This window comes from Rhineura floridana, chromosome 6 (assembly GCF_030035675.1).
Source record: "Rhineura floridana isolate rRhiFlo1 chromosome 6, rRhiFlo1.hap2, whole genome shotgun sequence".
NCBI lineage: Eukaryota > Metazoa > Chordata > Lepidosauria > Squamata > Rhineuridae > Rhineura > Rhineura floridana.
Genome location: NC_084485.1, coordinates 151379722 through 151403045, shown reverse-complemented (window position 1 = coordinate 151403045; position 23324 = coordinate 151379722). Strand labels below are relative to the sequence as shown.

General features: G+C 39.9%; 2 protein-coding genes across 7 annotated transcripts in view; both read left to right on the top strand.

Moving 5' to 3' along the window:
• The window catches only part of RC3H1 (ring finger and CCCH-type domains 1), a 132174-nt gene extending 109636 nt beyond the window's left edge, over positions 1-22538 (top strand). For 3 of the 6 annotated variants that reach the window (XM_061634107.1, XM_061634108.1, XM_061634109.1), the window contains 3 exons: positions 2971-3141; positions 11058-11164; positions 13615-22538. In XM_061634107.1, coding sequence (XP_061490091.1) covers positions 2971-3141; positions 11058-11164; positions 13615-13768 — 432 coding nt within the window. In that variant the 3' untranslated portion in view covers positions 13769-22538. Of the gene's footprint in view, positions 1-2970; positions 3194-11057; positions 11165-12696; positions 13585-13614 lie in introns of those variants that run through there. The other 3 variants (XM_061634110.1, XM_061634111.1, XM_061634112.1) reach the window with 3 other exon arrangements.
• SERPINC1 (serpin family C member 1) overlaps positions 1-23324 on the top strand; it is a 211240-nt gene that overhangs the window by 153447 nt on the left and 34469 nt on the right. The gene's annotated exons all lie outside the window — the stretch shown is intronic.

Below are 23324 nucleotides of genomic sequence, written 5' to 3'. Positions count from 1 at the left end.
CCTGCAAAGAACACGCATGGGTAAATAAGAAGTAGCTTTATATGAATAAAACAGAAGTGCACAATTAATAGCAGCAAAATAGTTCCTTAAAACCCATACCCAAAACAGGGACTAGGTAAAAAACAGAGTTCAGACACAAAGCAAAATAACAGAACTAACTAACCGATTCTACTTACAGAAGAGGTAGTTGTTGCAAAGTCTCACCTCTCCCTAGAGAGGCATAGTTTGGGTAGTGAAAGGCAGTGGAACCCCACTCAGGTAACCACTCGTCCAGATGGAACCCAGGGGAACAAAGGTTATAGGTTTCACCCCCTATACTTAAGGGAAAGTCCCTAGTAACAGACCATACTAATTTAGCCAATTGGGGCTTTCTTGTGAGGTAATGCTTCTCGAGGCGTCTCCAGTCTTTGCCCCTAACAGGCCAGTTTGACCTTGGCACCAGGCTCTCATCAGATAAACAGGTGACTCTTCACAGGCCTCCTAATTAACTGCAGCTAAGAAACAAAACAAGGATTTTTCCACTCACTCAGAGGCCCATCTCTGCACAAGATGAAATTCCCACAATTTTTTGCATCAGAGCCTTGTTACAAACAACCATTCTGACAAGTTCTTGACAGTTTAATGAATTTTGTCATTTCTGTGAGCAGAAATGATAGATGTAAGAAGAAACATTTCTCAATTACTTAAGAAAGCAATTTGTTACATTCTTGTGCTCGTGTTAAAGAAGAAAACACAAATCAGTGCTTAATTTTTGCATGCCCGCCTTTGCTGATGCTGTAATTGGATGGTTTGAAAATACCCACTTGACTGTTGCTCTCCTTTATTATAATTATTATTGATTGAATGGTCTTCTGATGTGCTAGATGATGTACAAGTTAAAAGCAAAAAAAACCCCCACAAGCTATCCACAGCTGCTTTGTAACACAGTCATTTCTCAACTATTCAAACTTCAGTGATATGTAGACCTTTAAGATGAAATAATTCCAGCAAATCCTCATCTATATAATTAGAAGCTTAATTTCAAATGTCTTTTGGATACTTATGATATTTATATTTTCTTAGCTCAGGTAGGTACACATAGCTGTGCTGCAAACTATGCAGAAATATTTGCTTTAGAACAGTGGTTTTCAGACTTGAAAGAACCCATTCCACAATGATTGATTTGCTACAGAGCTCCTGTGCATGGTTGAATATCATGGGGTATATTCTAGGATGTAACTTTAAAGTTGACAACAAGGACATTGAACTTGTCAAGGATTATCATACCTTGGCACAGTCATTAACCAGTAGTCAAGAAATCAAAAGAAGGCTAGGACTGGGGAGGGCAGCTGTGAGAGAACTAGAAAAGGTCCTCAAATGCAAAGATGTATCACTGAACCCTAAAGTCAGGATCTTTCAGACCATGGTATTCCTGATCTCTATGTATGGATGTGAAAGTTGGACAGTGGAAAAAGCTGATAAGAGAAAAATCAACTCCTTTGAAATGTGGTGTTAGAGGAGAGCTTTGAGGATACCATGGACTGCGAAAAAGATAAATAATTGGGTGTTAGAACAAATTAAACCAGAACTATCACTAGAAGCTAAAATGATGAAGCTGAGGTTATCATACTTTGAACATATAATGAGAAAACATGATTCACTAGAAAAGATAATAATGCTGGGGAAAACAGAAGGGAGTAGAAAAAGAGGAAGGCCAAACAAGAGATGGATTGATTCCATAAAGGAAACCACAGACCTGAACTTACAAGATCTGAACAGGGTGGTTTATAATAGAAGCTATTGGAGATCGCTGATTCATAGGATTGCCATAAGTTGCAATCAACTTGAAGGTATATAACAACAACAAATATTCTAGGATGTAGTCAGTTTATCATGAGCACTGGCCAAGCTCATGATGAACTGACTACATCCTAGAATATATGTTGCCCTGTATTAATGCATTTTAAGTTACGCACAGCATTCCTGCAGTTACAGATTACAAGGGAAGATCAGTAGTGATAGGGAAACTGTATTTCAAAGAAGTTTAACTGCCACCACCTCATTAAGGAACCCCTGATAAGCTTCCAAGGAATTCCAGAGTTCCCCAGAATGCAGTGCTTTAAAACTACTGCTTCAGAACTAGGTCGGAGTGGGACTCAAGCTTTTGTATGTTAGGGAATGGACACTGCAGATCAGCTTCACCTCAACACAACGTACAGTAAGCGTGATTACAGATGATCATTAAGATACCTTGAGTGAGGCAGCCAATTCTTGCATAAAGTTTAGATTGCAGAATGTAAAAAAGGTAGCCATGTACAACTATGTCTCCCCTTCAATCACACGGTGAAATCAGTAGACAGTAGAGCTAGGTCAGGGAGAAGAATGTGCTACTTCAGATAACATGTAATTAACTTACAGAATTCATTGCCACAAGAAGGAGTGATGGCCTCCATCTTGGATAACTTCCCAAAGAACTGGCTTATTAATGGCTATTGGTCATGATAGTTATTCAAAGTATATCTCTGAATATTGGGGATTAATAGTGGGATGGTTGTCACCATCTTGCTGTGCTTGTGAGCTTTCCAGAGTGGCTGGCTGCTGCTAGAAAGAGAACTCTGGACTAAATTAACTCTTGGTCTCATCCAGCAAGGAACTTCTTATGTCAGTGGCATTTGTTTTTGTCACACAACTTTCTTAGAGCATGTTTCCACACGTCACTACATTGCAGCAAGCTGAAATGAAAGACTGAATAGTTTTTTTAAAATCCAGAAAAACTGCATGTTTGATAAACTGTATTTCTATTTTAAGATTGTTGTCATGTGTGTGTGAAACATCCTTGGGAATAATGGCAAATTTGTGTATTTCATGTGAGATCAAGGAAGGTTGGGCTTTGGGAACCAAGCAATACTCCTAAACTTTGGCCTGATTCCCATGTCTGCATGGTGTATTTTGTGTGCTCAGTTGTGTATGTGCTTGGCTTTGTGCATTTAGGCTGTTAGTAACAGGCTGCTGTTGCAGAGGGAGGCGACCCCCTTGGCAGGCCAACCACAGCCCCCACCGCCACCTCCTAAGTGGCCTGGAATGATCTCAAGTGAACAGCTGAGCTTGGAGCTGCACCAGGTGGAGAGGGAAATCGGGAAGAGAACCCGGGAGCTGAGTATGGTGAGTGCTTTGTAGGGTGAGCAGAGGAGACTGAAGAAGTTGCTGTTGCTTGGTGAGTTGCTATGCTTATACATTGTACGAAGGTGTTCTACTGGTTGGCTGCTGCCAGTGTTCCTGTTTCTGAGGCTAAGAACATAGGGACTATCCTGGGAAAACTGGTGGGAAAGTATTGTTAAAGATAAAATAACCAAGCATATAGAAGAACAAGGCTTACTGAAGCAGAACCAACATGACTTCTGCAAGGGTAAGTCCTGTCTCACTAATCTAGTAGGTTCTTTGAGAGTGTCAACAAGCATATAGATAGATCCAGTTGATACAGTATACTTGGACTTTCAAAAAGATTTTAGCAAGATACCTCACAAAAGACTCCTGAGTAAGCTTAACAGTCCTGGAATAAAAGGAGAGGTCCTTGTGACAATCCCACCAGCTGGCTCTACCTGTGATACTCCCACCAGGGCCACCACCTGTCAGGATCTCGGTTTTTATTAGTTCTCTCACACACTCTAGCACAGATCTCACAAGATCCCACTGCTAGGCAGCACCACCAGTCACTCCCTGTAAACAATACTGCTAGAGACTTTGCCTTAGTCTCCCTATGGCTTGTTACTTTGTGTCTGGGTGCCCTTGCTGTCCACAACCCCCTTGTATCTTTGTCTATAAAGCATACAATCCTGGGTTGCTCTGGATACTTGACGATGTTACAATATCTCTCTTCACCGCTGCCACCATTTATTCGATACTGTTTCCCTCCAGCCTTGGTAATTACCCTGCCCTCCCTTCTGGTCTGTGTATCCCCAGCCAAGGATCAGGCTTTTGGTAAACCAATAAAAGTATTTATTTGATAACACCAGGTAATAACAAGATAACTTTAGGAATGTTCAACAAGCGTATGGTTTCATATAGTGTCACTCTTTATGTTTCCAGTCTTATATATTCTGCCTAAATACCAGCCAAATATAATCCAACCCTCCCTCAGAACTCTGCCAACCAACTCATCCAAATAACTCTCCACTCACGACTCTCACAACTCCCCCCCGATTCAATTGTCATCCTCTCATTTATACCTTCAGCCATTCAAACACCCAGCCAATCATCATCCAACATTCTCCAGCATTCTAGTCCATGTACTCCCCCCTCTCATTCAGTCACTTACCGTATATCGCTTAATAAACCCGCACTTACCATATTTACAGATATTAAAATACAGGGACATAACATTTACCCCCCCTTTAAATAAAAGCAAAGTATTACTCCTGTACCCAGGAATAATACGATGCGTTATATACAAGTGTCCGCCACTCAGGGGTAGAGTGTCCTTTTAGTCTCACATCTGGATCACTTGATTGTAGTATCAGCAGTCTGCCTTGAAAGTCCGTCCGCCAGCGCGTTGTCCTTTCCCTTGATGAAAACAAAGTCTACTTGATATTCCTGCAGTGCCCAGGACCACCTTTGCAGCATGGTGTTGCTGTTTTTCATAGTGTCCAGCCACAGCAACGCACGATGATCCGTGATGACCGTGCACTTCCTTCCCCACACGTAGGGACATAGCTTTCCCAGGCCCCACATGACTGCCAAACACTCTTTCTGAACCGATGAGTAGTTCCATTCTCTCGCTGACAGTTTTCGACTCAGATATGCAATGGGATGCTTGATGCCTTCCCTCTCTTGCATCAGCACAACTCCAAGAGCCAAATCCGACGCATCTGTCGCCACGATAAAAGGCTGCTCAAAGTCCAGAGCTATCAATACAGGACTCTGACACAATGCTTGCTTCAGTTGGTCAAAAGCTTTTCGACACCTTTCATCCCATCTCATGCACTCAGCACACTTTTTCTGCGTTAACTCATGCAGTGGGGTTGCTATTTCTCCAAACCCCTTTATAAACTTTCTATAACCAGCCATACCTAGAAATGCTCTCACTTGTTTCTTGTTTATGGGAACAGGCCAAGATTGGATAGCCTCTACTTTATCCCATAAGGGGGTTATCTTTCCACTCCCCACCTTATGCCCTAGGTAATTTACTTCGTGTAACCCAAACTGGCGTTTTTTTACTTTGATGGTTAAACCAGCCTTTTTAAGTGTGTCCAACACTGCTGTTAAATGTTGAACATGTTCAGGCACTGACTTGCTGAATATAGCTATGTATGCCACAGCAAAATCTGACATGCCTCTTAGAATAGTGTTAATTAATCTTTGAAAGGAACTTGGTGAGTTCCTAAGCCCCATAGGTAGTGTTGTAAATTCATACAGCCCATCAGGTGTGTTAAAAGCAGTTTTAGCCCTGGATTGCTCTTCCAACTCCATCTGCCAAAACCCTTTGCATAGATCTATTGTGGAGATGATTGTTGCTGCCCCCAAAAGTTCTAACATGGTGTCTACCCTAGGCATGGGGTATGCATCCAGAACTGTGATTTTATTTTAGCTCTATAATCAATACAAAATCTGATTGTCCCATCTTTCTTTGGTACCAGCGCTATACTAGAGGACCAGGAACTAATTGATTTTCAAATCACACCCAACTCCAGCATATCTCTCACTTGCTTTCTGATTTCGTCCAACACTCTTCCATTCACTCTATAAGGGGTAGATCTAATTGGGGAATGATTTCCAGTGTCAATAATATGTTTTGCTACACTGGTTCTACCAGGTCTATTGCTGAAAAGTTCCTTATATTTGTACAAAACACTCATAATTTCTTCCTGGACTTTTCCATCTACCTCCTCCGATCATTCCAACTGATCTAACCCACCTTCTGCCTTGCTTTCCTGTACTAAGTCTGGTAAATCAGGACCACTTCCTTCAGGGAACAAGGTAACTTGCAAAACCTTTGCATCCCTGGTGTGATAAGGTTTTAACATATTCACATGTACTACCTTATTTTTTTTAATTTGTCTGCTGTTATTACATATGTCCATGTGTCAAGTTTTTCTCTAATAATGTATGGTCCCCTGCTGGCTTGTAGTTTATTGTATTTTCTGGGGATGAATGCCATGACCTTATCTCCCACTTTTTGGCATATAACAATAGTACTGTTTGACATCCTTGGAAATATTTGGCCAATAATAATGAGCAGTCAGCCTTTTCTTTGTCTCTTTTATTCCAAGATGTCCTGAACAAGGAATATCATGTGCCATGTCTAGCAATCTGGGTCTGAATTTGCTAGGCACAATCAATTGTTTAACTGGTTCACAGCAGTTCTCTCTCTCTTTAGGTAACCACAGTCTATACAGTACACCATTCTCCCACACAGTTTGATCTCTCAGGGTCTCTGTAAATGGGATTCTTTGTGTAAGGGCTTGTTCCTTTATTGGATTCAAACTGCTATCCTTCTCCAACTCATCCCTGAACTGTTGTGTTTCTGCAGTAGAAAACATTGGTAACAAAGTTTCATTCACTCCAACACACTAGGAATGGCGACCTCAGGCTCGGTTACAGGTTCCACCCTGTTCTGTTCAGCGTCAGATAAAATGGCTTCTGCTGCTTTACCAAGTTGTTGTCTGGTCACCACATAGATTTTTCCTTGGGATCCCATAACATCTCTGCCAAAATTACAGGTTCATGTTGCTGGGCATTTATACCCACTTTATACATCTCCTCCTTTCCTCTCCAGTTCAATTTCACTAGGGCCATGGGAATGCTTTCTGGCTCACCTCTCACGCCTTGGATTACCAACTTTTCCTGAGGTAAAATTTCTTCAGATCGTATCAAATCTGGCCTCAGTAAGGTCTGAGCAGCACCAGTGTCTAGCAAAGCCCAATATTTTGCCCCTTGCACACATACTTCTCTCAAGCTTGAGTCAAAATCTTTAACATTTGATCAGCTTATTTGACAGAATTGTATTTTCTTTGTTTCCCCCTCTCTGTTTGCTTTTCACTGCTCTTCCTTGAACAGGATTACTGATAGGGTTTGTAGCTTCACATTGGAAACGGAGATGTCCTGGCCTACCACATTTGTAGCAGAGTTTCTCCTCCCTTTTAGGATACACAGACCCAAACTGAGGTGTCATGTGCCCTTCTGATTTTATTTGAGGGTTTACTCTCTGTGGTACCACATCTCTTCTGCCATTATTATTTGGTTTTGATTTAAATTCTCTTGGTGTTTTCCCCATCCAACCAGATTGGTTTGAGGTAAACGATCTTTGACCAGCAATCTAATTTCTGATGGCAATTGATGATATAATTCGTCTAATATCATGAGGCTTTTCACCTCTTCCTTTAGCACTTGTCAGCCATTTTTCAAATATGTCCATCTGTTTTGCTCCCAACTCCATGAAAGACCTCCCTGTCTGTATCTGGCAGTTTCTGAAAAGTTTTCTAAAATAATCAGGCCCCAGTCTAAATCTTTTGTACACTGCTTCTTTAAATTCAGCATATGTCACTGGCCTGTCTGAGGGGAAATACTGATACACTTCAGCCAAATCCCCTTTAATTAAATTTGAGAAATACTGCATGTATTTATCTTCAGGTAGCCCCCACATCTGAGCTGCCTTTTCAAATGTTGTGAGGTAAAATTGTGGATCTTGACCAGGCTCATACACAGCAAAGTCTTTAGGGGTAACTTTTATTTTTGCTTCATGTCTCTCTTTTCTTGTCTCCTCATAATGAAACTTCTCCCTTTCTAATTCTAACCTTTCAGCGTCCATTCTCAAACTTTCAGTCTCCAACATTCACTGCTTTTCTCCTTAGCCTCCATTCTCAATCTCTCAGTTTCCAACACACGTTGCTTTTCCTTCTCCTCAGCCTCCATCACACGTTGCTTTTCCTTTTCTCCAATCTCCATCCTCAGTTTCACCATCTCAATCTCTCTATCCTTATCTTTTTCCTCACGTTCCCATCTTAACTTCTCTCTTAAATACTCTATATAGCCAGGATTACTTGAGCACCCTTCTGGGGTCTCTTCTCTTACAGGTTCTTTGGTTTGGATTGACGTATATGTTATTAATGCCACCCTCAATTCATCCACTCCTTTACCCTCATGAGATAAATTAACAGCTATACATTTTTCCACCAGCTCCTCTCTTTTCATTTTCATGAACTCAACCATGTTTCTTAGAGCTCAGACACTTTTACCACACACTCACAAGTAATCTTTATTTGTTATTCCTTTCACAGTCACACCACTTTTTAGGGACTCTCTTTTGTTCGTATCCCACCACTACAGCCACTACATGTGACAATCCCACCAGCTGGCTCTACCTGTGATACTCCCACCAGGGCCACCACCTGTCAAGATCTTGGTTTTTATTACTTCTCTCACATGCTCTAGCACAGATCTCACAAGATCCCACTGCTAGGCAGCACCACCAGTCACTCCCTGTAAACAATACTGCTAGAGACTTTGCCTTAGTCTCCCTATGGCTTGTTACTTTGTGTCTGGGTGCCCTTGCTGTCCACAACCCCCTTGTATCTTTGTCTATAAAGCATACAATCCTGGGTTGCTCTGGATACTTGACGATGTTACAATATCTCTCTTCACCGCTGCCACCATTTATTCGATACTGTTTCCCTCCAGCCTTGGTAATTACCCTGCCCTCCCTTCTGGTCTGTGTATCCCCAGCCAAGGATCAGGCTTTTGGTAAACCAATAAAAGTATTTATTTGATAACACCAGGTAATAACAAGATAACTTTAGGAATGTTCAAGCAGCATATGGTTTCATATAGTGTCACTCTTTATGTTTCCAGTCTTATATATTCTGCCTAAATACCAGCCAAATATAATCCAACCCTCCCTCAGAACTCTGCCAACCAACTCATCCAAATAACTCTCCACTCACGACTCTCACAACTCCCCCCGACTCAATTGTCATCCTCTCATTTATACCTTCAGCCATTCAAACACTCAGCCAATCATCATCCAACATTCTCCAGCATTCTAGTCCATGTACTCCCCCCTCTCATTCAGTCACTTACCGTATCGCTTAATAAACCTGCACTTACCATATTTACAGATATTAAAATACAGGGACATCACAGTCCTCTTGTGGATCAGGAATTGGCTAGGAAACAGAAAGCAGAGAGTAGGGATGAATGAACAGTTCTCCCAGTAGAGGGATATAGAACGTGGAGTCCTCCAAGGATCAGTATTGGGACCTGTGCTTTTTAACTTGTTCATAAATGATCTTGAGTTAGGGGTGAACAGCAAGGTAGCCACATTTGTTGATGAAACTAAATTGTTCAGGGTTGTTAAAGCAAAAAGGGATTGTGAAGAGCTCCAAAAGGACCTCTCCAAACTAAGTGAATGGGCGTTAAAATGGTAAATGCAATTCAGTGTAAACAAGTGTAAAGTTAAACATACTGGAGTAAAATATCTTAATTTCATGTACATGCTCATAAGGTCTGAACTGGTGGTGACTGACCAGGAACGCGACCTTGGGGTCATCATGGATAGCTTGACGAAGATGTCGACCCAGTGTGCAGCACCTGTGAAAAAGACAAATTCCATGCTAGGGATCATAGGAAAGGAATTGAAAATAAAACTGCCGATACCACAATGCCGTTTTACATACCTATGGTGCAACCACATTTGAAAATATTGTGAATAGTTCTGGTCTCCTCACCTCAAGAAGAATACTGTAGAAATAGAAAAAGTTTGTAAAAGGGCAACCAGAATCATCAAGGGGGTGAAATGACTCCTGTGTTAAGAAAGGCTGCAGTTTAGAGAAAAGGCGAGTAAGACATGACATGAAAGAAGTGAAATTATGCATGGCATGGAGACAGCAGATAGAGAAAAGTTTTTCTCCTTTTATCGTAACACTAGAACTCGTGGACATCCAGTGAAGCTGAATGTTGGAAGATTCAAGACAGACAAAACAAAATACTTTTTCACACAGTGCGTAGTTAATCTGTGGAATTCACTCACACAAGAGGCAGTAATGGCCACTAACTTGGATTAGCTTTGATTAGAGAAATTCATGGAGGATAAAGCTGTCAGTGGCTGCTAGCCATTATGGCTATGATTGCGTCCACTATCGGAGACAGTCTGCTTTCATATACCAGTTGCTGGAACCCCAGCAGGGGAGAGTGCTCTTGTGTTTAGATCCTACTTGTGGGCTTCCCATAGGCATCTGGTTGGCCACTGTGAGAACAGGATGCTGGACTAGATGTGCTGTTGGCCTGATTTCAAATTGCACTAGTGTTTGTGACAGATCAGCATAGAATAAACTGCAGAATGTGAAAAATAAGCAGACGCCAGATACTCTTTCCTTTTGGGAAGGGATATCCTACTTCATGTTAGCAGTTTAAATAGTAATACTTCTTTGCACGATTGTACATATTTCTAATTAAAAGCTAAAAGATGCATTTCAGCTGGCTGAAGATCTTTTGTTAATTCTCAGTGTGTGTTACAGATTGAGCCTATGCAGTCAAAAGTATGCACCAATGCATAGGATTGCAGTTGTGTCACATAGCTGATCATATGAACCCAGGTCTCCCCCCACCAAATTCCAAAAGCTAACCACATACCACCCTTTGCCAGCTCACCTAAAAATTGGGTATTATAATATAAAATGGATTAGCACAGCTGCCTACAGATTTAGACTTTCCTTGGGAGGATGTCCTGGGAGCTCTCATGATGAGCTCCTGCACTTCAAAATTTTACCACTACACTACACACACTGTGTTTCAGCCTGCACAGAACACCTATTGAATGGCATTTGGAAGTGGGGCAGTTGTTTTCCAGCCTGTGGTGATAAACTTCCTCAGACCTTGCTGCTTGGTATATGTCCTTTTGGGAAGCTGTGTATCCTGTACAGATAGACAGAACCCAGATGTCTAATATCATGTTTCCTTGCCCTATGGATTTTGTGTCAGTTTGTCTACACAATATGTTTACATTTACCTTTTTCTTCATCTGTGGAACAGGCATGGAGAATCTCTTTTTACATAGTGAACTGTAGGCTTTCCTATCATTTCCCCAGGAGAGCCAATCTTCATTGGAAGTGAAAAGCAAAGTGAGTGCCAGTAAGCAGACTGAAAATGGACAGCAAAGCAAGGTACCATCTGAGGATCTTGCACTGACATTCAGGTAATAGAACAACTTTTGCTCATAAATTTGTATCTGATTGATGCTGATGCTGATGCATTGCCTTCAAGTCAATCCCGACTTACGGTGACCCTATGAATAGGGTTTTCATGGTAAGCGGTATCTAGAAGGGATTTACCATTGCCTTCCTCAGAGGCTGAGAGGCAGTGACTGGCCCAAGGTCACCCAGTGATCTTCATGGCTGTGTGGGGATTCAAACCCTGGTCTCCCAGGTCGCAGTCCAACACCTTAACCGTTACACCACACTGGGTCTGATCTGATTAAGGTATTCAATATTAGGCACAATTATTTTCATTTTGTAGCTGTGGTTCAAAGCAATCAAAGCTGGGGGGAGGGACAGTCATGGGAAATGGTACTTCTCTGATATCAGCATACTTTTTTCAGTGGTAGTTGTTTCTCCCAAACACATGAAATCATTCTACATACATTAAGAATAAGAGCATTGTTGTTTTCAGTACTGTCCAGCCACCTTAGCAGAATGATTTTGGTTTCAGCACCTTGGAAATATAGACATCAGCTGGCTTAAATCTGATCAGGATTCTAGATCAAGCTAACCAGATTAGGCCACACATCAAGTCAAATTCAGTCTAGCTACCATATATTGTGCCAGATGCATGACAAATCTTCCTCTTAGTGCATTTGTAGAGACTCAACAAAAAGATTTTATTGAGCCCCTAGACCTAGAGGGCCATAGTACATGGCTTGATGGGCTGCCCTTAGCTTGGTGGGTCACAAATTGTGCAGATCTGTTCTAGATACTTAATAGGTACAATTGTATTTCAAAATTACATACTGTGAAATACAGTTTATCTACTTATGATGGCTAAATTAAATAGGTTGGACAAAAAAACAGAAATCTAACCTCATAGGTCATAGGTTGGTTGAACTGTGTTTTCTATACTCTTTAATTGAAGATTTGCACTGACCACTAGATAACTGTAGAGTTAACAATAATGTAAGCAGTGTTATTGCTTGTATTTATATGGTTATGACTTTGAAAGTACTGCAAATAAATCTACTTTTTAGTTGGGCAAATACGGTCTTTATCAGTGCATTTAGTAGGAGTATTATATATTGCCAGACTCCATTGAAGATGCTCCTTAAGGAGGCTAAATGTGGATTTTTTTCTATGCAGTAATTCTAATTTTCAAATCTGACTTGGAAAGCAGCATCAGCAAGATAAACAAAAAGTGGTGTATCTTACAGTTAGTCAAAGTAAAAATACAGATTAAGGTAAAGCGTGTTGCTTCTTCATGTAAATGGAGTGGATTACATGCTATTGTTTAGTAATCATTTTCAAGATTTCAATGAGAAAGATAGGAGGGGTTCATTTGACTCTACCACTAAAATGAATGATACTTAAACTGCTCAACTTTGGCAGGATTGTGTCCATTTGTGTTTCCTTTTGGTTCCACCAGATTTCCAATGTAGCAACTTCATTTTCCTATAGGAACCTCAAAGATACTTGCAAAATTGGTGTCTAACATTGCAGTCCTATTGTTTTTTTCTTACAGCATAGTTCTCAAGACTTACCTAGTTCAGAGGGATATTTTTGGTTCACCTACTAGTCATTTTTATTCCACACCTCCCCAGAAGAATTACTCCTGAACTGACACCTTTTGGAGAGTGATTGGTAAAAGCTGGTGACAGACACATGTCTCTAGCATTTTTTCTTCCCTCCCCAGTGTGATCACCAGCATAGAGTAGCTCCTCTGCCTGGTGTGCAGCCCTCACTAACCCCCTAAGCAAGCTGATTTCTTTTCATCTGATGTCTAAAAAAAGTGATTAATTATGCTACCTTGAAAACTAAGCATTATATAATCCAATGTTGTTTTAATAACTGTCAAATATTTATTAAATTACCTTTGCCCAATTACCATCTCTCTCTATGCTGTGCTTGGAGAAAAAAGCATCTAACATCTAATCCTAGTTACACTACTGGGTTACTGCTCCCTAAATGAGGATGAGAAAGTTCAAACAGATGCAACTTAACAAGACAAATGAAATAAGTTAAAGTAAATATGGACACACTCTCAAAATACATCCAAGACAGTTGGAAAATAAATTGTCGTCTTATATATTCTGTTTTGGTGATTTATGACTATACTATGGCTGAACACAAAAATGCATTCTAAAGTATGAAGAATTTGCCTCAACACATATTCCTTGCCTGGAAAATCTGTATCTCAGAATAAAGAAATGTAAATTGAAACCAGTCCCACTACACTTCAGAATGCATATCTGTCTTCACCAAGTATGTAATTAGAGCATTCAGTATTGGATTGTCATTGGCAGGGGCCATCTGGGACACCATGCCCACCCATATTCAGGGTGTCTTCTCATTCTTCTTCCTTTATTCAGTTTCTCTCTCTCTTCTTCCCTCACCGCACTGCCTTCACTGTTCTTTTTCCTTTTTGACATACATTCCTCAGCAGTGATGTTCCAAATGGATCAGCTCCAACCCAAGAAACCATTGGCCTCCTCTCGAAAAAAACTGCAGCTCTGAGCTTGTCAGAGGATACTGAAGGGGGAGGAAGTGACCAGGATGCCCAGAGGACAGGAGCAACGCCCTCTTCTGCTCCCTGAAGGAACAAGAGCCTCTCTCCACTTCTGTCAGGGGGTCACCTTTCCCCTCATTGAGATAATGGGAGACACTGAGCAAGAACTGCAACAATGGCAGGTCCTGAGACAATGTGCACAACACCACTACTAGAACAAACCCTGCACATAGTTCACATTAACACATTTTTTAATTAAAAAAATGAAAATTAGCAGTATCTGCAAGCAACTCAGATTAAATTTGTTTTTGTTCTGTGAATGAACTTTATTTTAATAACTTTGGATGCCTTGAATGCCAGGGCTTTAAAAGAAACATATTATATATATAAATATATATACACACACTCTGTTTGATTAATTGTATGACCTTAATGAGGTAGGTTTTCTCTTTTATTTTGGTATTATTACATACCCAGTGTATAATTCCTCTTTCCTCCTCCCTTCAGAATAAGCTCACCACTGTTTTGTGTGAGTGAAAAAAAAAACAGGGAATGAGACAGAGGAGGAAGCTCTAAATTGCCTTGTCAGAAAATGTGTAACAGAGTTTCTGAAAGTAATTCTCTGTAACAGTGCTAGTTCCTTGCAATTTACCATCATATTTTTTCTAAATGTGATAACTTTTTAACTTTGATTTGTGAAGCATTTATCATCACCTCAGCAATAACAAAACTATCGTACAAAGAAAACCTCAGAGTGAAAATGATTTTTCCATTTCTGAAGAGGCTAGAGGTATCTGATTCTTCATTCAGTATAAATTGGCTAATATTTCATTTATCTTGGCACTCTCTAGAGGCAGCCAGTCTTCTCAAGTGTAGAGTAGCTTCAGATGTGCTAGAGATGGGTGTTAAAGATGAGAAATGCCGGCCTCTCTGCTTCTTTGTCAGGTCCAAAGCAGAACTTCTGTTATTTTTTTGTATTCTGAGGGACTGCATAGTATCCTAATGCATCTTCTGCATCTGCCAAAGGTGAGAACTGCTAAAGCTCTACTATGGGTGTAACGGAGAAGCATGAAGACAGAAAATGCAGGCACTTTTACTTCCTGTTCCCTCTGCCTCTTTCTTGCATCCAAAGCTGCTCTTAGTTGTCACACACCTGCATTGGAGAGGCATGTTGACTCTCCTTGCCATCTTCAGTCTCTGAAAGTCAGGGGTTTCTCTGAGACTCGCTTACAAGATAATAAAACTCCTCAGTTTTGCTTTCAGCAACTCTGTCTCAACAGCAACACCCTTCAGGATATACATGGGATAGAAACACTTGTTTCTGCAGATGCCATTACATTTAAGACTGTCCTTAAAATGCCACTATGCAGACGGTAGTCCTACTCATGCTGTGCATATTTTGACTTCCTCCTCTTTCCCTCCGACGTATATGTGGGTAGACAAGCCTGCTTCTCCCATATGGATTAGACTACTATAAATCACAGAAAGCACTGGTTATGTAATAAGCTGAAGCATTGCTTTGGTTGGGTAAAAGCAGAAGTTTATAAATCTTGTTTTAAGTTGTTTTTCTTCCCTTACCCTTTTGAGGTCATAGCAAACTTCAGTTATTTTGCATCTGTCTTACTGTTATATAAAACATAATGGTGGGGATACAGGCCCCCTGTTGCCTACCAGTAGGAGAGTCTAAGCAGAAGACTCTGTTGAGTAGTGATTATTTAATTTGCCCAGTCAAGGCACCGCATTTATATACTATTTCACATTGAATTTGATTATGCCCTACAGACCTGGCTGGCCAAAAAAATTGATAAATGTATTGGCTTGGGATTCGAGCATTCATTTTTTTATTTAAATAAATATATATATATATATATGTATGTATGTATCTATATATACACACATATATGTAATTATATCTGTATATATATTGGGTATGTTTTAAGAATTTTTTCACATGAGCGCAGCTGTTATAAAACATCTGGGAGGTAGAGGCACTGAAAAAATAAAGGGCATTTTAACTTTCATCTTCCCTTTCTCATAAATTCACATACCACTCTAACCCAAGAAATGTTTCTTGTTCTTTCACACCACCTTTCTCTCCCCATCCCCACCCAACCTCCCCACTTTCCATTGAAGTCTGGATAGAAATAGTTCTTAAGAGAATTGCTTACTTGAGAGAGCCCTTCACACCTTTACAATTTTCCTGATGAGGGAAACCGAGAGAGGAATGAAATAAGTAAGCACTAAACTACCTTTGCTTGTAAAGACAATTATTATTATCATTTCTCATGACACAGGAACTCTTTTCAGCTAACCGGGTCCATTATTCCTAATCTAAAGGGCCTAGCCCAGAATACAGCTGTCTCATTTTTGTTTACAAGAAAAAAAAGTTTAGTCAACCTGGGACATATATTATGCAGCTCTCTCTTACAAAGATCTTCCCCTCCAATAAGAGTCTAGTTTGGAGAAAGAAAAAATTGCTTTCTGTTAGGTGTACCAAGGAGCTTAATTTCCTGTACAAGAAGTTTTCTGACTGCATTTCATTGTGCATACAGTGAGTATATGTAAAAGGCAGGGTGGAGAACCTTTAGCCCATGAACTAATCTTGGCTTGCTAGAGGTTCCAGTTTGGTCTGTAAGGCCATATTTCATAAACCACCCCCGTCTAGCCATCAGGTGACTTCATCTGATGGTCAGGGGGATTCAATCCCTTCAGAAAGCAGGATTGAAACCCCCACCCATGAGCTGATGGGCAGGTAGTTCAATCCTACTAAGTTCAAGTGCATAAGAGAGTACCCCACAAGGAACTCTTATCACTCACCTGAAGCCTGCAGAAAGTAAGACTGAACTCCCTGTGCATCAGCTGATGAGCGGGATCACCCATCTGCCAATTACCTGGTATCATCCTTATGTCAGACTACCCACCTGTCAAAGTTGGCCCATGGGGTGAGGTGGGGGACATAAAGATCTAGCCCACCAGGCCAAAAAGGTTCCCCACCCGATACAGGGGAGTGGGATCATGGTGGCAAGCCCAGCCACCTTACATTCACTAGTCTGTCTAAACTGTTCCTCTGCATGTACAAACTATGTGCCTAGATTTTTATGCATGCTTAGGGACATTGCAAAAAGTAGTTTGTACATGTGCCTAATCTGTTTGCCATGTGTGCCATGGGCAGAAAAACAGAAAATGTCATTGCTGATCCTGTTTGAAAAGTTTCTGCTATAAAGGTACATGCTCTCAATGTGAGCTTACAAGGCAGTCCTCTTAATATTTGTCTCACCACCACCTGGAGCTGCACTTTGTGCAGTGTCCTGTCTAGGTTATTGTCCTGTTTGCACAAGGAAATCGTTTTGTTTAATCTCCTCAAACCACATTGATCTTGGCTTAGTTTCCTATTTCCCTCATTTTTGTGTGTGAAATTTAATCAACAAATGTGAACACATAAGGAATTAGGAAAAGGCTCTGAGTTTTTCAGTGACTGTTTGGTGAAATGTACTGAATAGAAGAATCTGTAGTTCAGGAGTGGGAAACCTTTGGCACTCCAAATGTTCCTGGACTCTAGATCTAGCAATCGGGGTCAGGGATTATGGGAGTTGCAATACTGCAACATCTGGAGGGCCAAAGGTTCCTAACATCTGTTGTAGTTGATCTACTTTGGCCTTTTATAATCTAATTTTCCTGGGGTCCTTATACTGGGAACTTTTAATGCCATGTAAGGTAAAGGGCTGGGTGGGGGCAATCCTTCTCTAGCAAGGAGATTGAGTAATTATTGAAACCTGAGAAATAGCAGCTGTATGATAATTCCAGTGGCTCTCAAAAAAGCCCTTTTCAGAATCTTGAGTTACAAGTACATAAACTTGGAGAGAAAAGTCCGCTGGCATTCCCCTTGCATCAATTTTTTCTTGCATATAGTTTCTATCAGGTTTCTTAGAAATATCACAACACAGTGGGCTTTTGAAACCATCCAATGGGATCCAGAATCTGCTAGCTTTGACACCAGCTTCCAGATCCTGTACCTTTGTACTCAAGATGCCTCATTACAGTTAGGAAACAGGAAAACAGTCATATACATAGATACACATACATCACCATCATAGATGAACCATACAGGAGCATCCTTCATATATGCTGTGCTTGAGTGTCTGACATATTTTTCTCTGATATGTTTAGCATAAAATTTTCATAGCTGTGATTAGTGAACTCTTCCGTAGATTACCACTTTCTTTTCACTAAGTGATAATGGATTCTAATTTTTATTTTTTATTTAATCTCCTGTTCCCTTTAGTCCTTGTTAGAGCATTATAGTCATTTGTTGCCCTTTATACTTTGGTGGTATGACATCAGATAGTCGGCTTAGTAATGTGTACTCACTGAAACACTCCTTGATAAATAGAACAAAATTCAATCCTATGGAAGATTTATGAAGGATTTACAGGTAATACTTTTAAAAGTTTAACTGAGGATCAGAATAATATTAAAGAAACTCATTCAGTGTATGAACAAATGTAATTCTTATTGCCCTAGAATAATTTAAGTACGTTCTTACTCTTTCAGGTTAACTTTTTGCAGTATCCATTCTAATTTAGCTATTCTGGCTCCTTCTGCTTCTTGTTTTTTCATTTCCCTCCATCACCCTCCCTGATCATGCACCAATTGAAAGCTTGCTGCCTCAAAACAGAGCATTCAGATGAATTCGCTTAGCCAATAACTTCTGTGAAGTTGCCTTTTCTAATGGTGTTATTACTCAGTGATGCACAAATGTGGTATTGTCCCTACTGGTAGGCAAATGAGGGGGGTCTGTATAAATGTGGGAAATACCCCCCTCTTTTTTGTTCAAGGAGAGCCAAAGACTTGTGCTTTACTCTTGATTTGGAGGGGGGGCGCGTTATTTTATTCATTTTACTGGGTTAGCCAGTTTGGATTTAACATTGTTTTATGTTTTCAGCTCTTAACACTGGTAAACATATGTAAACGCTCATGACTGTTGAGCCTTACAAAAATACATTCAGTGATGGTGAATTATTAGCACATTTCAGAAGTGGTATGTTTAAGCCTCATTAAATTTGCAGCCATTTATAGCTCCCCTTTTCTATTTTTTTAAATGCTTGAACAATCTCCCATCATGGTTCAATTTGCAATTTGCAAAAAAAGGCTTATTAAAAAGCTATTGTTTACTGTCATTGTTCCTGCTTCAAGTTTTCTATTGAACGCTAGTAAAAGTAAATATAAGGAAGCTTGAAGAATTTGAATGGAAGTAGCACCAGATGTAATGAAAAGCAGAAGTAAATGCATGGAGACACACTGCTCATGCTGTTTGTGCAGGTAGATCTGTGGTACTTGGCTACAGAAAGTATATTGCATTCTGTCCTGGAAATATGACACATTACATCCTTTTTCTGCATATCCAAACTATATAGAACCCTCTCTCATTAGTCAAAGATTAATACATGAATTCATAAAGGCAATAATATATAACCAAAAATCACTTGGTTTCATATTTCCACTAAAGCAGGCATTGGCTTCTTTAAAGTAAACAGCCCCAAGGAGGTTACTCTTCAGTTGTTTTCCCTAATTTCATCAATACGTTCATAGTGTAAATTACATGATGGTCTACAAGTTTGTAAATCTTTCTCTCTATGGAAGGAAACTTTTTTCCAGAGCTAGGTTTGCCAGGCTGTACTCTTGAAATCCTACCTGTTTCTTTAAAAGATCTGGAAGGAGCAGAAGAAAATATACCACAAACACATTTCCCATCCTTATTCCATCATCCACTCTCACACCCTATTTGTTACAATCAGGACTCCAGTTTTATCTTATACTACATGGAGGTAGATGGTAGACAAGTATACCAGTGGGAGAACTGGATGGAAAGCCTGCAAATTGCATTCTCTCCCCTTGCCTCAAAATATTTAAAGGGGCAGACAGAACTTCCCAATTGGAGTCTGACAACCCTAGATATTTACTTCGTCCAGTCTGTGTTGTCAAAGTCAACAGTTTACATTATTAGTATGAATGAGAATTTTAAAAGAAAGCTTCAGTGGTATTGGTTGATTAAAGTCAATATTTGACTTTATATTCTAAATCAAGCCCCCATAGTGGCCTGCTCCAGAAAGAATATGACAATGGCCTCATTAAGACATAGTGCTAAAACATGTTTTTAGCATTACAACAAGCCTGTGTTAGTCTTTGCATGCTCCTTGGAACAGCTGCAAGGAGGGGTTCAGAATATTTTGTTTGTTTTAGATTAACTACAGCTTGCCATGTGGTCTGTACCAGGAGAAAATGCTCAACTTCTTTTTTTAGACAAGCCAGCTTCAAACCATAGATTAACTACATTTTTTTTTTGCTTGGGCAATATGGTAAACTCTGGCTAATCTAAACTGGAAACAGAAGCTTTCAAGCTCCTTCTGGCAACCACTTTGGAGGAGGGGATGAGTGCACAAGTCCAAGGTTCATAGAAGCTCATTCTTGTAATTCTAAGCATCATGTCCAAATATAGTGAACCAGTTCACACATCGCATTAAATCATTGTGTAAAACAAATTATGGTTTCATGTGAATAGTGAGTATGCTGGTGCATGCTGCTCCAAAGCTCTGTCACCAAACTGCAGATGAAACAAGCCAAAATCTGGCTTGTCATGTTGCCTGAACCAGGGCTTGTGTTTTTTCCCCTCCAAACAAACCATGAGTGGTGACCAACATTTGTTCTTGGCTTGCTGCTCGTACTGTGTTCAGAGAAAACAAACTTCAAGCTTGGGTTTTAGACAACATGACAAGCCAGTAGAAACATTTGAGGAGTATGCTGCTCATTCACATGAAACCATAGCCAGCTTTATACTATTATTTAATAGTATAAAATTAAGCCAATTAAATGTTGGTACAGAATTCCCCATTTCCACTTCTTTACTCCCCCTCAATATGGCACATACCACAAAGGACGATTTTACAGTTCACAGTGTTCACTCTCTCTCTCTCTCTCTCTCTCTCTCACACACACACACACACACACACACACACACTCACACACTGATTGATTAAACTATAAATTGCATGAGATTAAATATGTCCCTGCTTCACCAAATGGTTTCTGATGTAACTGCTCTTTACAGAACATGAATAGAGACTAACTATATCTTTTGTAGGGTGCAGAATGCCATTTTCCCCCCAGAAAGGGAATCCACAAAGCACTACAAAAATACTTCTTCAACTTCACCATCTCCCTGGTGCGTGAGTTGATCACAGGTTGTTTGTAATTTGCTTCTATTGACAAGCAGCAGATATTCAGTTCTGGGGGAAGACAATCCACCATTTTCAGGAACAGTTGTCCAATATTCATCAAAGTAATAATTTTTAAACACCCCAAATTATTTCCTTTTTCACTGAATCAACCCAGAGACAGTTCTGTAGTTATCAAAACTGTAGCTTATTAGGGACATATTAATGATGTCCAAAGTAAAACAGGAAAATTGCCCCTTCACTGCTTCAGTGGGATTCCTGTGGTAAACATGTCTGGAATGGTCAGTGTTTTAATGAATTACTATGGCTGAAATTGTTTTTTTATTTCTCTGAGCTACTGCAATAAGGGTCTGGTTTTGAAAGGCAGTGATTACTTTCAGCTTTCATTATGATGATATCTTAAAAGTTCAGTAATAGCTACAATTACCATCTGACTGGATTGCTTCAGTTCTGATATCTAACATTAGTTGCCTATACCTAAATAACTTACATATTTATAGCCAGATGATGCTTTTTTTCCCCCCACATACAAAAAAGTGTTTCATTTTGGAGCCAACAGTTTGGGATTTTTTTTTACCAAAAGAAAAACTATAAAGCTTAAATACAGTCTCTCTCTGTCTCAAAATTAAAAGTATTAGATATGCTGATGTTACATGTATACATATCTTTTATAAAAACAAAATCCTGTGGAGTATTTGGTGTTTGCTATAAACAAAATTTGTTTGCTTCTGTGTATGTTAAAGTGACTTTGGGCACAATTTGTAAGTGGGAATATCTTCGTACACAAGTCACATTGAATACATGGGATATGTGCAAGAAGACCACCTCTGTGCCCTCTTGTCATTAATGTTAGTTTGTTGTGGCAGACAATACTCACAAGTCTTTGGCATCCAAAACCAGGTTGTGTAACTGGATCAGAATCCCTCAACTGGATTTGCATAGGGAGAGCCTTCCAACTGAGCATTAGATAAAGGTAGCTAGGGGTAGGGAACAAGACTGGCAGTCCCACTTATTTTGCCAGCTGTCTACAGAGCTGAGTTTCAAGCTCTGTACAGATGCATAAATTGATTCTCTGCTGCCTATTGTGAGTTTACAATTGCCTTACAGTCTCTGCTTGCTATGTAAGCAGCCTCTTTGCTAACCATGGACCCCTTTCCTTGAAGGCGACTTTATCAGCAGCATGGTGGCATTTTAAAACTAGTTTTGAAGGACCTGCAGTCAATAATCTAGATTTTGCTCCTTATTTTTCTTCATCAAACCTGCCTCGCTCTCAAATTCCCCTGACCACTTCCAGTTGTGGGATTTCTCTAAACGTGTGTGCATCCTTTATGGTTGTGTGCGGGGGGGGAGGGGGTGTTAAGCCAAGTTTCCTTTGGTCTTTTTAGGATTGTACCAATCTCCCCGAGACATTCTTAAGTCATTATCACCTTTTTGGGTGGAGTTCATTTTTTAATAACTTTTTTGACATTTTGGTGCATATATGCTTGGGATAGAGCTCATGTAATTTACCAATCGTATTGATTGTATGTGATTGTGCCCTGCAGAGGTATATTTAACAAAAATAAAAAATAAAAAATTAGTCTAGGATGATGCTGATGATAATAAAGAAGACTCCAAGACATTGAATTCAGGTAGTGACTGTCATTTGCTTGGAGGTCATGGATTTGACAGCTGTTATGAACATTCTTTTGCATTTTGAATTATTCTTTCCCTCAGGCCTTTGCCTTCCCTAAGGGATTTCTCTCACAGCTCTGCCACTCAGAATATACGTAAAGGGTATCTGACTTCAAAGCTTGAACAGTTGATATTCTTGAATTTGCTTCATGATTAAATATTAAATTAGCACAGAAAAAAGAAACCTGCAGCAAAGGAAAAATGAAGTCTTTTACAAAGAAGTTTGAGCAACAGATGTTACCTTTTGCACACTTGCGTCAGTTGACATACCACTGCTAAATCACGTGCAATTTTTGGTAGGTTATTTCCAGTGGTAGCTAACCAGCTGCAGTAATGTCCATGTCAGCTTTTAAATTATCTTAGAATAAGAGGCTTATCACCAGAAGCAAGTGATCGTCCTTTACCATTTGCTTGTTAATCCCCAATTTAAAGTACAAGTTTTTTGTTTTTGTGTTACATGAAGGAGGCTCATTTGAGAGGAAGAACGTGACAGTTGGATGGAAAGGGTTAGGGGAATTAATCTCTTCACATACCTTTTTCCCCCTCAACAAATGTTTTCTCCCCTTGATGTGATGTCATCTTTGGCCAAGAATGGAAATAATGCATCTTTCCTGTAAAGAGTCCTTTTGTGTAATTACTGTGTAGTAAATAAATATATCCCCAACTTCCCCTATAGAACTACCTCAGCCGCTTATAGGTTCTGTGTCTGGAACTACCCATTTATTTTTTTACCAAAAA